Raw genomic sequence first — 16,016 nt, 5'->3', positions numbered from 1 at the left:
TTGCTTACCAGATGTCACAAGCAGTATCTGGCTTGCTCTACAAGATGAGGGGCATTTGAGGACCAATGATTAACCCAAACTTAAGGAGAAACCTACCAGAAAATAGAAACATAAGAACCTAAGCAGTTAGCATCAACGGGGCGAAGTCGGACTGTAGGAATATCACTAATGACGTGCTTCAGTTGTCTATTAATGCTTTTGTCGTTATTCATAATATATTTAAATGATCTAAATGTTGGGGGTTAACAATAACATCAAGAAGTTTGTGGATGATGTGACATAAAAGTGGGGTGCATAGTAAACTTGAACGAGAACTCTGCAGTACTCCTGAAAGTTCTCGTCACATTGGAGAGTCAGGCAGAGATGTGGCAGAAGGTCAATATTGATAAATGAAAAGTGCAAATTAAATTTATAAAATAGACAGTGGCACCATCTACCAGAGGATTTTATATACGTTTCTATTTTGCAAATGAGTTAGAAATATGCTAAATAATTTAATGTACCGTATTTAAAAAAAATTCCATATAATGTAGTGTACTGTACTGGCACTTCTTAAATACTAGTACAGTATATAGAATTTCATATTACTGTACTTATGGGCCAATCTAGGAGGGCCTGGCAGTGAGTGGGCAGCGCTCGGGATTCGTAGTCCTAAGGGCCCGGATTCGATCCCTGGCAGAGGCGGAAACAAATGGGCAGAGTTTCTTTCACCCAGATGCGCCTGTTCACCCAGCAGTAAATAGGTACCTGAGAGTTACAGCTGCTATGGGCTGCTTCCTGGGGGGGGGGGGGGGAGGAGGGGTTACAAAAATCAGTTGAGAGGCGGGGCCAAAGAACCAGAGCTCAAGCCCTGCAAGAACAACTAGGTGAGTACAGGACCACAGCTGCAGTGGCTTTTTTTTTTTTTTTTTTTTTTTTTTTTTTACAAGGGATATTCCTGCACGGGCCCTAAGCCTCAGGCTGGCCCACTATGCTGCTTATGTTGTCAGTCCTGCCCAATAAACTAGCTCTGTGAGATTCAAAAAAATCCCAATCATCTATAACTGTAAATTACAGGTCACGTTATTCGTAATTATAGTTTTGTTTTTAATATAAATATTTGCTATAAATCAGTTATATAATTAATAATATTTACTATTATATCTATATGCTGGTTAAATTATTGTTCTTAGGATCAATTTTAATTTCAAACTGCCTTCTCAGTGTAAAGAATTTGGTTGATTTGTGATCAATTATTTAAGAGTTGTGGGCAGCACAAGGCTACAGGTGTCATTGGTGGCCTCAGCCAATCAGCACTCGACAACCTGCATGTTGGGAACAGTATAGACGACATAACATTACAGTCAGTGGAACTACTAATTATAGGACGACTGAGTGCTCGTTACGAAATAATCTATACATAAAAATAAATAAAATAATTCATTTAAATAATAATGTTATATCTTATACAGAAAATTCATTTAATACATTTTTGAATTCCTATTTTTTATGATATTGGAAATTATAGACTTTATAGTTTAAAGAAAAGCACATCGGTGTGTGTAAGATATGGGGGAGGTGGCTGGGGTTCCCTAAGGTAGTCATTCATTAAATACAGACAATAAAACACTCCTTAGAGAGCAGAGTTTATATCTTAGGAATGAACTTTCCTCTAGTAGTAACTTAAGATAGAAAAATTTGGTGCAATTATAGAATTGGATTCCTTTTTAATCGATCTATGAGTCCAGAGTTGGAAGGGGGGGCGTCATGTCTGAATAGAGGGTTAGATTCCTTGTGGTGCAGTGTTGCTTGCCCTACAGTCAATGTAAACAAGCTGGCAACATGAGCTCCGCGGGAGGAATATTGTCCCTTTTCTTGTTCTTATTCTCTGCTTGTACCTTGATTCATTGTAAGAAGGAGGTGAGTATATGTCTACAGAATATAATGTATATGGTGGAATAATAATCAACACGGGGGAAACTTATTCTGAGGCTTTATCGTTCTAGTAATGTCTGGTCCAATAGTGAGCGAGACTAGACCGGCATTTTCTCATTTAATTGACAGTGTTTAGTAAGGTAGATATTGGTAAAATGAGCCAATGAGGAGCCCTCATTAAAAAAAAAATAAGAGAAGATTATAAGTTTCAAGAATGTATTTACTATTTGTGTGCAGAATCGCGCTATTAGCTCTTGGATCCTGCCCTTCTAACCAATCTATTTTTTTCTCTTGTGACGGGTTGTGGTATCGCAGCTATACTGAACCAAGGTGGTATGGCTCTCCGGCTCTCCATCACATAGTTAAACAAAAATGCTGCTATTGGCCCTTGCAGTGTGGAAGTAAAAACAAGTGAAATCATCAAATAAATAATTAAAACGATTTACTGAAATATTAATGAACAAAAAGGGCACCTGAGAACACTTGGCGATCATACCCTTCAAAGGTGAACAGAATAATATGAAAATTAATAAAAGAATAAACTGTGCAAGAAATACAAAAAAATAATAAATGAGTAAGTGCTGGTGGTGCTGAAGACAACTACTATACCACCAGCCCACAAGGAACTACGAAAGGAAACTTGCCCAAAACATATAGATCCAAAGTCGTTCTATGTCATTACAAGAAATAAAATAAAAACTAAGGACTTCGTAGGATCTTTAAAAGATGAGATTAACGAAACTATATAATGGACAACAAAAGAGCAGCAAACTCACACAAAATTAATATTTTACATGTGTTCACACGAGAAAGGTTAGATGACATTCCATCACCCACACAAATATTTCAAGGTGGTGAAGAGAGTGAATTTAGGAATACAGTATATCAGAAAATATGCAATTTAATTAAATTGTATACTATACTGTATAGTACATTATACGGTATTGTGGATTTATTGTTGTATCTTAATGTAAAGTTAACCTAACCATTGTGATCATATTCACATCATATATTTACCATCTTAATTTTTCTAGCCCTTTCATTTGTTCAACAGCTCACACTGTCAGAGCGTGTCCAGCAGTTGTCTGATGCAGGCCTGAAAAAACCAGTCTTACGCTTCAATGGGGACAAGTTTCGGCAGTATGTTAAAGGCACTCCTCGCAACTATTCTATGATTGTAATGTTTACCGCATTAGCGCCTTCTCGACAGTGTGGTATCTGTAGGTGGGTAAGAGTGGCTGTTGTACTTTAATGTGGGTATGGCCATGTGTGTCATTATTCCTTTAAAAAGAAGAGCTTCTTCACCAAAGTGTTTTGGCTGTAGTTTTCAATGTTTTGACATTATTTATGGATGATACACGTGACTGCAATGATGCTAGATTTCTCTTTTGAATCTGTTTTTAATTCATTGTAGCCACTGGCAACCAGTGTACATACACACATTAAGCATATCAATGTCCTCCCCAGCCAGTGGCTGAGCGGACAGAACACTGGATCCTGTGGTCTCGGGTTCAATTCCGGGCGCCGGCAAGAAACAATGGGCAGAGTTTCTTTCACCCTATGCCCCTGTTACCTAGCAGTAAATAAATACCTGGGAATTAGTCAGCTGTCACGGGCTGCTTCCTGGGGGTGGAAGCCTGGTTGAGGACCGGGCAGCAGGGACACTAAGCCCCGAAATCATTTCAAGATCTCAAGAAGGTTAAATTATTGGCCTTCCCAGGATGCAACCCTATGTGAAGCTGACTAACTCCTGGGTACTTATTTACTACTAGGTGAACAGGTTCATTAGGTGATAGGAAATGTGCCCAACCATTTCTGCCCTACCTGGGATTCAAACCCGACTGTACTACTGGGACCCTTTTGGAGGAATTTCAGTGAAAACTAGTAATTCTTAAAATTTGTTCCTGACCTCTGTGTATAATAAGGTAAGATATACATTTAAAGTAATTGGACTGTGAGGACTAAAGGAAAATTTATTGCCAAGGTTTTTGTAGAGACCTTTTATAAAATGATACAGTACTTGAATGGATGCTGTACATTAAAAACCCAGATATATTAACTATCATGTCCAAAGTTTGGCAAGCTCAAAGACATTGGACACGAGTGCCAATATTTGGAGTAATAGTAGTAGGCATCTACCAGTCTCAGGAGACTATGGAGTTGCGCTCTGGTTGTCGGTCTGGAGTGGCCTCTCCAGGGCGCAAAGCCAGGGTAGGTTGATACGGGGGAGAAGCTGTCACCCATGCAGTAGGTTCCCCCCCCACCCCCCACCCACCCACCTTTCCCTCTCCACTGCGCCAACAGTCTCCAATGGAAAGGCAAATACGTATTGGATAATTATGTATTTTTATAAATTCCTCATATAAATGCGATAGTGTTAATATGAACAAATTGGTATCCTATTACGCCCCATATCTGTAACATTATAGAGCAAACAAATGTCATTTTAATAAAAGTTCATGGTAGTTATATCACCCATGTTTTAAAAAGTTTCACCAGTACAAACATGTTGTATGTTGAATATAACAAGTTAAAATTTACAGCTGGAATATAGTTACAGGATGAGAGCCACACTCGTGGAGTCCCTTCTTCTCAGCACTCTTTATCATTGAAACTACTTGATGGTGTGGCCTCTACCACAACCTCATTAAACTTGTTCCAACCCTCTACTACTTTGTTCGCAAAAGTGAACTTTCTAATGTTCTTCCAGCAGCTTTGTTTGGTAAGCTTAAATTTATGACTTTTTGTTCTTGAAGTTCTAGGTTTAAAGTTTCAAGAATTCTGCTTTATCAGTATTGTTCATTCCCATTGCTATTTTGTATGTACAGTAGTGATTATACTGTATAGCCTTTCTCTTCTATCTTCCATCTGTGGCATATTTAATGCCTCTAACCTCTCCTCATAACTCTTGATTTTCAGTTTCAGAAGCCATTTTGTTGCATGTCTACACTTTGTAGTTTGTTGATATGCTGCTTGAGATATGGCCTTAATACAACAGATGTGTATTCCAACTTTGGTGTCTCAAAGGTCATGAACAATTTCTTCAATATTTTCCCATCCATGTATTTAATTGCAATTCTGAAGTTGGAAAGCATAGCATAGGCTCCTCACACAGTTCTTTATATGGTCTTCAGGTGATAGTTTTCCGTCTAGAACCACCCCTAAGTCTTTACCAGAATTCTTTAAAACATTTTCAAGTAATTTGTAGGCTGTGTGTGGCCTATTATCTCCAATTCTGCATTCCATAATGTGACACTTATTCACATTAAATTCCATTGCCAGGTGGTGCTCCATACTGTATTTACTTTGTCCAGGTCTTCTTGAAGGGCATGATAATCATCTACGTTTATCTTCCCTAGTATCTTGGCATCATCAGCATACATGTTCGTATATTTCTGTATTCCTTCTGATAGTGTGTTTGTAGACAGTGAACATTGCTGGTGCAAAAACGAATCCTGTGGTTCTCCACTACTGACATTTCTCCAGTCTGATACATTTTCTGTGATTACTGCCCTCATTTCTATTGGAAATTTTTAATCCATGTTAGAAGCCTCCCTGGCACTCCTCCAGTATGTTCTAATTTCCAGAACATCCTCTTATGCAGGACTTATGTAGTCATAAGAGTTTTTTGGGTCCGGATAAATATGCCATTTCTCTCCAGATGTATTATCTATTTGGTTTTAATTGTTTTCCAATGTTTTGACTACTATGCTTGTCAACAATACAGATCTATATTTGAGAGGGTCTTCCCTGTTACCATATTTGTAGTTTGGAACCACGTTAGCTTTTTTTTTTTTTTTTTTTTGTCTGCCAAGACCTAAAAAAATTGCTCCCTGCGCCTCTCTGAGGAGGCCAGGCTCTGGCTCATGGTCCCCAGCAGGCATAAGGACTCATGTGACTGATGACCCCAAACTAATATAGCACATATTGGTTTGGATAGCTTCAGGAAGCCTCTGGGGCTTGCCAAGAAAATGGCGTTTCATTACATTAAATGCTGTTTTTTTTACAGGCATGCACATGATGAGTTTCAGCTAGTAGCCAACTCCTGGCGATACTCCCAGGGCTACTCCAACAAGCTGTTCTTTGCTCTTGTGGACTTTGATGAGGGTCCAGATGTCTTTCAACAGGTATAAATATAACATCACCAATATTTAAAACAACTCCATTACATATAAAGAACATATAATCATAGGTATTCCCCAGTATATGAAAGTTAGTTCTTAATATTTGTAAAGCAAAAGTCTGCCAAATCTTATTTAACCACTTATTATTATTTATTTATTTATTATTATTATTATTATTATTATTATTATTATTATTATTATTAAATTGGGGATATGTTCTGAAGATATATTTTACACCAAAGATTTATTTAAATGACATACTGTATAACCCTTTAGCTGCAATGCTCAGCAGGAATTGTAATACCAAATTGGCTGTTCAATGCAATATTGAGACTTGTCTCCAGGTGCCTAGATTCCTAGGCCTTTAAAACACGCACACTGGCCCAGTGCATTTTACCTTTTCTTGGCAACAAACCAAAGTTAGCCCAGACTCCTACAGCCTCCTCATTCACACTTTGCTCTTGAATAAACCAATTTCAAGCATTTTTTGCCCTTCCATGGCCAGGAGCTTTGCAAATAGTCTTGTCTTTGTCATAGTTTGGGGCAGAGTGCTGGGGTGTGTAGTGTAGAAGATATTGTAAACAAGCAAGTTTTTTTTTAGGATACAGTATTTATGATTGTACTTCTGTTATCTCGTATGTATTCAGGGCTGATGCCTTCCCAACTAATAAAAGTGATAGGAGGGGGGGGGGGAGTTTTAGGGATAGTTTTTATGAATTGTTTGAATTAACAAATTTAAAGAATGTCATGTGCATGTTACTTCTAGTTATACAGTATTATGAAAATTCTCTTAAGAGTTTCATATCTTACAGTTACGGCTGAACTCTGCTCCTGTGTTTATGCATTTCCCAGCAAAGGGAAAACCCAAGAAGGTGGATACTCTGGATATTCAACGGGTTGGCTTTGCTGCTGAGAACATAGCTCGCTGGGTTGCAGAGAGGACTGATATCCAGGTTTGTTGCCCTTGCCCAAGCTTAATTTGGTGTGTATTATCCACTTTCATATTGAGTAGCACATTAGTTCTGACACAATAACAATAGACCTTTAGCAGATTCACATAAAGGCTTTGATTTATATATTTTCCTTTAAATCTTAGATGCATGATCATAAGTTAATTTTGTTTACCTTGTGGTTCATTGCCAAAGCGTTGGTTGTCATTACTGTATGTCCATTTTGCAAAATGGACATAATGACATCTAAGATTAGAAAAGTAAAGCTTCCAGTATCTTTAAACATAGATGCTTGGCTTGTGTGTTGTGAGAATTTACAAGATGGATCTCAACATAACAATTAATCACACTTCAACTATAACAAAACTATCATACATGCCCTCTATTTGTATAGCAAACTATTAAATTTGATAGTCTTTGTTGTTAATTTTTGTTTATGCATTTTCTGAACATTCCACAAATTTTCTATTTAAGGGAAGATTGTATTAATAACTGGTTAGGATCTAGTGTATGTAGGATAGGGTCAACATTCTGTACCATACAAGAGTTTAGTTTTTACTGTCCCTAACAGATTATACTAGTGCTTAAATAGAAACTGGATAATACTGTCAGGTGGGGAATGTTAATAACCTTAATAAAGTCTTTTGGGCTAATGATTAAAACTTTGGTACTGCAGAAGGTTATTGGTGGGAAAGTTTTGTATTTGCACTGCCCCCCCCCCTTCCCCTTCCTCTCCCAAAATAAATAAATAAATAAAAAATGTGTGTATATTTGTGTATATATATATATTTGTGTGTATTTGTGTGCCGACTGTTATTTCCTCGTATCCACGTGCTGCACATTTTATTCTTTTTCAGATTCGTGTGTTCCGTCCCCCCAATTACTCGGGGCTACTAGCGCTAGTGGTTCTCCTGGCACTGGTTGTTGGTCTCTTGTACCTTCGCAAAAACAACCTTGACTTCCTCTATAATAAGACCACCTGGGCTCTTGGTGCACTAGTAAGTATGAACATAAAACTAAACATATTGGTTGAATTATTGTCCAGGTGACCTTACTTATTATTTTCTATAAATAATGCTATACAGTATTAGCTTTCCAGCCAAAATTTTCTGAATAGTTTGTAGTGACCAGCAAAGAAAAGTGTTAGACGGAATTGTCTAAACTTGCTAGGTGGAATATAATTTGTGATGAATGTTCATAGAAGGTCAATGAGGTGGCTGCTGTAGAGGTAAATGTGTTTGTTTACTTAAAGGTTCTACATATACATACATGGAAGAATATATGAAAGGTTAATTGGAGAATAATGCATTAAGAGATTTTATATTTTAAATAGGGCAGGCTCACAATTATCATCTCAATTCAGTGTGACATTCCCATGGCACCCTATAAGTCTGAATTTTTATATTAATTACTATTAGCAAATAATGGCTTAATGATAGTTTAAAACTCCCACAGCCATTTCATTCTTCTCTTCACTGCATTTGATGGTTTCTAAGTAAACCTCGTCCGCACCTCTCCGTTTCCTCCACATTGACACTCCTATTTAATTTTTATTTTTTCTCCCCGTCTTTACATATCTCTATTCTTATCCTTAATAATCCCATACTATAGTACATATCTCCATATTAAACTCCTTTTCTAAATATAAACATATATTACACTCCTTTCCAAAGTAATAGCCTCTTTTCTCTGAAGAATTTTTATTTGCTTGATTAAATTATTTTCCACGAAGATAGAAATAATGTTAATGAAAAAATCTAGTAAAAGTAAAGTTTCTTGTTTTAATTACCTAAGAAAATACAGTAAGGTATTTGTGTTCAAAACGCATATAAAAATAAAATAGTTTTGAAAAACTACAGTATGCAGGTGGAAACTTTTAGTGAATTGCACAGAAAGAAATTGTAGCTGCTTCCATAAGTATCACAAAGATAAGAAAACATAAAACTTGACATAAAGAGATGTAAATTAGTAAGGTATTGGGAGTTGGGTCTCGCTTCCCTGCAGATGCTGGTGCTCTTTTTACCTATGTTCTGTGGAACATTATAAGTTGATATTAATGAGTAAGGCAAGTTGTTTTGAGAAACTTGGCTTAGGTGCCTGAGCACTTGGCCACATCTGCCTCGAAATTGGGAGGGAAAGGAAATTATCAGGAGAAAATGCCACGCCACCATGACTAAAACTGGGAAGGGATCAGGATAAATGGGATGGGATGGGACAGGGGGAATGGTGCCCAACCACTTGGATGGTTGGGGATTGAATGCCAACCTGCATGATATGAGACCATAGCTCTAACAGTCCAGCCTAAGTGATTGGGCAGAGGAAGAAGAATTATCAGGAGAAAATGCCAAGTCATTACAACTATATCACACTTGGAAGGGGTCAGGATAAGGATTTGGAATGGGATGGGGGGGGGGGGAGGAAGGAATGGTGCCCAATCACTTGGACAGTCTGGGATTAAATGCCGATCTGAGAGGGAAACCACACACATGCACTCATGAAAAAACACTATTTGTTACTGTTGTATTGAATGTTAAGTTATGGATAGTTGTTTTGTTTTATAAAACTATTAATAGAGATGCTAGGAGGTTTTTAAAAGTATAGTTTTCATACTACTGTACTGTATATTGCTTGTTCTTATATGAACCTTGGGTAAATGCAAATTTATAATGCTTTTATAAAAAAAAGCTATCTAATTAAAATGTAAAAACTTTCAAACATTCAACAGGCTTTCACCTTTGCAATGACATCAGGCCAAATGTGGAACCACATTCGAGGACCACCCTTTCTGCAGAAAACCCAAGCCGGGAATATTGCATATATTCATGGATCATCACAGGGCCAGTTCATTGTTGAAACCTACATTGTTGCTATGCTCAGTAAGTTTACTTGTAAATATATTTACATTACTATAAAATGATTGCTACCATCTTCCTGAAATTTTAGCAAAGTTGTGTGTGCTTGATTACTAATGTAGTACTGTAGTGTAAAGGAGTAAATAGGTACCTGGGAATTAGACAGCTGCTATGGGCTGCTTACTGGGGGTGTGTAACAAAACGGAGGCCTGGTTGAGGACCGGGCCGCAGGGATGCTAAGCCCCGAAATCATCTCAAGATGATATGTATACATATCCATCTCTTACATATAGTTACAGAATGAGAGGTATGCTTGTGGTGTCCTGTCTTCACAGTACTCTGTTGCCAAGTGTTGCATCATGCATTTCAGGTCTTCTTGAAAGACATAACGATCGTCTAAGTGTCTAATGTTGTCTAGTATCTTGGCATCATCAGCAAACATGTTCATATAATTCTGCATTTCTTTTAGTAGATTGTTTATATAGACGATGGACATAACTGATGCTTGAACTGAGGACTGGTACTCCACGGGTAACACTTTCCCAGTCTGATACATTGTCTCTTATTGACAACCCCCCCCCCTCCCTCCCCCACAGTGTCAGATGTGTGTGTCAGTCGTCCAGTACATGGCAATAAATGCAGTCAGTCAACCTTTAAATCTGTGACTCTCATGACTCTCACAGAAACTAAGTAGGTTTGTTACAGAGGGTCTTCCTGATCTGATCGAGAACTAGTGTGTGTGTTATGCACTCATGCACATGTACCTGATAGGTGTAGTTGCCTAACAAGTCTAATTTTCCTGATATATTTTTTCAATTATCTTATGGAATGATACTGTGTAAGATTTGTCAAAACTAGACACAAATTTGATTAAAACTAACATAACTTGTTTCTAATATATTAATAATGTTAGGATAAAACCAATTTGGAAAATTTCAAAATGACAAAAATCATTCTGCCTGTTAGGCAAATCAGGCTTGTATTTCTAGGCCAAATAGTGCAGTTCTGGCTATTAGGTACAACATGTATATGTATAAAATTCCATGCTGTAGGTATTTAAAGGGTTTATTAGTTTTGTTTATATTTTCATCATAACTTTAGTATTTTCAAAATTATACCTCAAGACTTAAGTTAATATATTCAATGTAAAGTGTGGTAATCAGAATGATCATACCTGCAATGTTTCTCCCTTGATTAGTAGGTTTTTTGTATCATTTATATAATTGTACTCTTCTAGATGCAGCAGTTGTATTGGGCATGATTCTAATGACTGAAGCTGCCAATAAGAGAGACGATGTGCGGAAACGACGTATCTATGCCATCATCGGCCTAGGCCTTGTTGCCTTCTTCTTCTCTCTGTCTCTGTCCATATTCCGTTCAAAAGCTCATGGATACCCATATAGGTAAGTCAGTGATATAATTATGTAAGAAAGGATTGTCTTCAAAATAGTTTTGAATTTGTGCAGGCTGGCTTATGTGTGTAATTACCTAAGTGTAGTTTATGGATGAGAACTATGCTCATGGTGTGCCGTCTTCCCAGTATTCTGTTGTATAACACTTTGAAACCACTGATGGTTTTGGTCACCACCTTCTCACTTAGATTGTTCCAATCTACCACTGTTTGCAAAGCAAAATTTTCTAATATTTTTTCGGCACCTCTGTTTTCTTGGCTTGAATCTGTGTTCTCTTGTTCGTGAAGTTGCTGGTTTCAGGAATTCCTTTGTCAATTTGGTCTATTCCAGTTATTATTTTGCAAGTGATAATCATATAACCTCTCGTTCTTCTATCTTCGGCATGCTAAACGCCTCTAGTCTTCTCGTAACTCTTATTTTTCAGTTCCGGGAGCCATTTTGTAGCATGCCGATGCACCTGTTCCAGTTTATTTATGCGTTTCTTGATATTTGGGCACCATACAACTGCTACATTTTCCAATTTTGGTCTCGCAAAAGTCATGAACAGTTTCTTTAGTATTTCACCATCCATATAATTAAAAGCAAGTCTGAAGTTGGAAAGCGACGCATATGCTCTTCTCACAATGTTCGTGTTTCTCTGGTGCCGGCTTACTATCCACAACCACCCCTAGGTCTCATTCTTTATTAGTTCTGTTTTCCTTTGCACATAATTTATAAGTTGTGTAATTAAATAAGTAATTACCTAAGTGTAGTTACAGAATGAGAGCTACGCTTGTGGTGTCCCGTCTTCCCAGCACTCTGTCATATAACGCTCTGAAACTACTGACGGTCTTGGCCTCCACCACCTTCTCACCTAACTTGTTCCAACCGTCTACCATTGTTTACGAAAGTGAATTTTCTTATATTTCTTCGGCATTTTTATTTAGTTTAAATCTGTGACCTCTTGTTCTTGAAGTTCCAGGTCTCAGGAATTCTTCCCTATCAATTTTATCGATTCCTGTTACTATTTTGTACGATTTAATGCCTCTAATCTCTCTTTGTAGCTCTTTCCCTTCAGTTCTGGGAGCCACTTAGTCACATGTCTTGCACCTTTTCTAGTTTGTTGATGTGCTTCTTAAGATATGGGCACCACACAACCACTGCATATTCTAGCTTTGGCCAAACAAAAGCCCGGAACAATTTCTTTAGTATTTTGCCATCCATGTATTTAAAAGCAATTCTGAAATTAAAAAGCGTAGCATAGGCTCCTTGCACAATGTTCTTTATGTGGTCCTTAGGTGATAGTTTCCTATCTAGAACCAACCATAGATCTTTCTTTATCAGAATTCTTTAATGATTTCTCACATAATATATAGGTTGCGTGGGGTCTTTGTTCTCCTATTCCATAACATGGCATTTATTCACATTAAGTTTCTTTTGCCAGGTGGTGCTCCATATACTTATTTTGTCCAGGTCTTGAAGGGCATGACAATCAAGTTTCTTATCCTTCCTATTATCTTAGCATTGTCAGCAAACATGTTCATATAATTCTGTGTTCATCTGGTAGATCATTTATGTAGACAATGAACATCACCGGTGCTGTGGTACTCCACTTGTGACATTTCTCCAGTCCGATACATTGCCTCTAATTACTGCCCTCATTTTTCTGTCGGTCAGAAAATTTTTCATCCATGTTAGAAGCTTACCTGTCACCCCTCCAATATTTTCCAGTTTCCAGAAGACCCTCTTATGTGGAACTCTGTCGAAAGCCTTTTTTAGGTTCAGATAAATGCAGTCAACCTAACCATCTCTTTCCTGTAAAATCTGTGGCTTGATCGTAGAAACTGAGTAAATTTGATACACAGGATCTTCCAGATCGAAAAACATACTGTCTGTCTGATATTATATCATTTCTCTCCAGGTGTTCTTCCCATTTAGTTTTTATTAGTTTTTCCAATATTTTGACTATTACACTTGTCAATGATACAGGTCTATAATTGAGGGGATCTTCCCTGGTGCCACTTTTGTAGATTGGAACTACGTTAGCTTTTTTTTTTTTTTGTATAGGTGTGTGTGTGTGAGAGAAATCCGAGAATTGATCTTGGATCCAGGATCAATTCCAGGGCTGATACAGGAACAAATGGACGAAATTTCTTTCATTTGATGCCTCTGTTCATCTAAAAGTGTGTGCACGTGTGCATGCATGTTTAAAAAAAACACAAACAAAAATTGTATAGCCTTCCCAGCTGGTTTCCTTTGGATAATTACTTGCTTATGTAGCAGGTTCCAAGGAAAGTATCAGGGAACAATCCACCTCTTTCTCAAATGTGGGAAATGGGAGGAAAACTCTACTCTTAAGATAATGGTCATAAGGTACTTAAGTTAAATGTACTGTATATTAATTTCATGCTTTTAACTTTCTTTTCAGCTTTCTTTTGAAGTAGACAAGAGAAGGCAGAGATGGAAATGCCAGCAACAGTTAGATATTTTTTACTTGGTCAGTGTGAGCCTTGTATAGTTACTCTTGTTCTGTTTGTATTGACTGTTGCCTTACCCAAGTGTAAAGATATTTGAGAAATGCCTATTTATTCAGACAGTTTATTTTATTTTTAATGTTTTGTAACAAACATTGTAGCTGATCATATGCTTGTGTAACATTGTGGATGGATTTATATTTTATATTTGCTGCAGTCGTTCATTGCATTCCAGAAACTAACTGCTTCTCCCATGTATTTGTGCACATTTTGGAAAATTATCATGCGATATTTGTTTGTCCATATACAACCAAAGCTCTTATTCATTTACTACACTATTAGGGGGTTTGTAAATATTAGTAAGATTTAAATTTATTGTTATATAAAAAAATTATGCAGTTGTATCTCTCCCATAACATTCATATCAAGTTTGCACAGTAAACTATATTTTAATAAGTATTCATTCTTGAAATTGTACTTAACTAATATTGCATTAACGTTAATTGATACCCGTGTAGAAAAACGGCTTTTAGGCCCCCCCCCCCAATACCTGGCTCGTGTGCACGTATTTGAACAATTGATACACACCTGAAAATGAACTGGTTAATGTTTTGGTCCATCGTGGACTTGATTATGGGCCAGGATGGACTGAAATGTTGTAAGTTCTTCATTTTCAGGTGTGAGATGTCAGGCTCTTAAGTCACATAAGAAATTTGTACTTTTATTGAGTTATGAATAATAAATATGAACACTGGGACCATAATACAGAGTTTGCTTAATGGTACACCTTGCTCACTGTTGTTAGCTGCATTTCTAGTTCTACACGAGGATGCATTTTTCATACCATGTTTAATCAATGTGTAGTGCTGTATTTTGTTAAGAATCTCATTGGAAAAAATTTCATGTTCCAGACCTAACCTAACCTAACCTCTCTCTCACACACACACACACACACACCAACCAACCAACCTTAGTCCTGGCTTTGTTGCTGTTGATGCCTCCCTTTCACAGTACATAAATGCTCCAACCTTCTTAAACATAACCCCCGAGTTAAGCCTACTCATTATTCTTCCCTTCCTCCTATTCTTACCCCTCTCCATTCTTCCTGCATCCCATTTGTACCCTTCATCCTATTCTTGCCTTTCACCTTACGCTTTTATTTATTGGCCTGTTCCTTCCATTCTTCCTCACTTGATAATGGTCCAGGACTAACCAAAACATCGCATTTCTTTATCTTCTGATGTGGTTTTGGTAATCCAACAGAATGCTACATGTTGAAAATGTAGCTGGACAATTAAACATATCTGGGTAATAAAATATAAAATTAAGTTTGTATTAGAAATGGCTAAACTTGTCATTTTTTATTAAAGTATATTTTGTTGCATTTAACACAGCAGTTCATCAAATTGCACATAGAGCAATTTCATATAAAATACTTTATAGTGTAGCATGTAAACTGCATACTCCTTCCACTCAGGAAACTGTCAAATCTAAACAGGTAAACACACGCTTCAGGAACAAGTCATTCCTGATGTAGATGTATTATGTACCGTGCTTGCATAACATAAAATTATAAGTAATCTGTTAATCCTAACTGGCTTCAAGGCTTCACTTTTCACATAAATGTAATTAAACCAAAAGTGTCATACTACATTTTCTTTAATGTTGTACCAAGTTGATCAAAATATAACTTAACAAATTTGTTATATATTAAAAGAAAACATAGTTATCAACCAAGTGTGTGTCCTTGTCCACGGAAGGCTCCTCGAGTCCCCACACCGCCACCATCTCGGGGAGCTACAGGGGCATTGCCAAATCTTGCAGCACCACCCACAGTTGGAAAGTAGTAATACCTGAAAAAATAAAAGGTCTTCAAAAATGCAGTGTGCAGTGTTTATAATATAAATAGGTTACTATCAATGATTTTCATGAAATGCCTTTGTTGTATACTAGAAAAATATTTAGAGATAATACAGAACAGTACTTGAAAACATTCTCTATATAATGACTTGCCGATATAAAATTTGTAATACTATTCAACGAACATTACATATTGAAGTGTTCTACAAACGCACGTTCTGAACGACGTATATTATCATTAACCCTCATTTCCCACATTCATGGGGTCAGAGGGGGGAAAAATGAAAGCCTGGCAAAAAAACGTGGAAAATTTCAGATTACTTTCATTAAATAATTCATGATTCAGTGTTGAAATCTATGACAAAAGACAATAATAAATGGGACACTGTATACCTAGCATTTATTTGATAAATGCTAAGTTTGTACAGTACCTATTATTGAGGGGGGAACA

At 37.0% G+C, this 16,016-nt stretch overlaps 2 protein-coding genes across 3 annotated transcripts in view; one reads left to right on the top strand and one right to left on the bottom strand.

Moving 5' to 3' along the window:
- The first annotated feature begins 1,742 nt into the window (after nucleotides 1-1,742).
- Nucleotides 1,743-14,468, top strand: Ostgamma (oligosaccharide transferase gamma subunit). The gene is made up of 8 exons (XM_045739986.2): nucleotides 1,743-1,899; nucleotides 2,969-3,138; nucleotides 5,924-6,041; nucleotides 6,851-6,991; nucleotides 7,846-7,986; nucleotides 9,714-9,864; nucleotides 11,078-11,243; nucleotides 13,660-14,468. The coding sequence occupies exons 1-8, from the start codon at nucleotides 1,822-1,824 to the stop codon at nucleotides 13,673-13,675; spliced, it is 981 nt and encodes a 326-aa protein (XP_045595942.1). The 5' UTR covers nucleotides 1,743-1,821; the 3' UTR covers nucleotides 13,676-14,468.
- An 880-nt stretch (nucleotides 14,469-15,348) lies between these two features.
- Nucleotides 15,349-16,016, bottom strand: part of Der-1 (derlin 1) — a 35,072-nt gene continuing 34,404 nt past the window's right edge. For both annotated transcript variants that reach the window (XM_045739989.2, XM_045739988.2), the window contains exon 6: nucleotides 15,349-15,558. In XM_045739989.2, coding sequence (XP_045595945.1) covers nucleotides 15,435-15,558 — 124 coding nt within the window. In that variant the 3' untranslated portion in view covers nucleotides 15,349-15,434. The remainder of the gene's footprint in view (nucleotides 15,559-16,016) is intronic.

The sequence above is a fragment of the Procambarus clarkii genome, chromosome 26 (assembly GCF_040958095.1).
Source record: "Procambarus clarkii isolate CNS0578487 chromosome 26, FALCON_Pclarkii_2.0, whole genome shotgun sequence".
NCBI classification, from domain to species: Eukaryota; Metazoa; Arthropoda; class Malacostraca; order Decapoda; family Cambaridae; genus Procambarus; species Procambarus clarkii.
The sequence above is the reverse complement of the archived record's forward strand: the minus strand, read 5'-3'. Positions and strand labels throughout refer to the sequence as shown.

What these genes read in the sequence shown, in the direction of transcription:
- Ostgamma (XM_045739986.2), top strand. Translation starts at nt 1,822, where the DNA reads ATGAGCTCCGCGGGAGGAATATTGTCCCTTTTCTTGTTCTTATTCTCT. An exon ending in TGATTCATTGTAAGAAGGAG is followed by an intron (nt 1,900 to 2,968) that starts GTGAGTATATGT and finishes TTTGTTCAACAG; the next exon opens with CTCACACTGTCAGAGCGTGT. An exon ending in CTACATTGTTGCTATGCTCA is followed by an intron (nt 9,865 to 11,077) that starts GTAAGTTTACTT and finishes GTACTCTTCTAG; the next exon opens with ATGCAGCAGTTGTATTGGGC.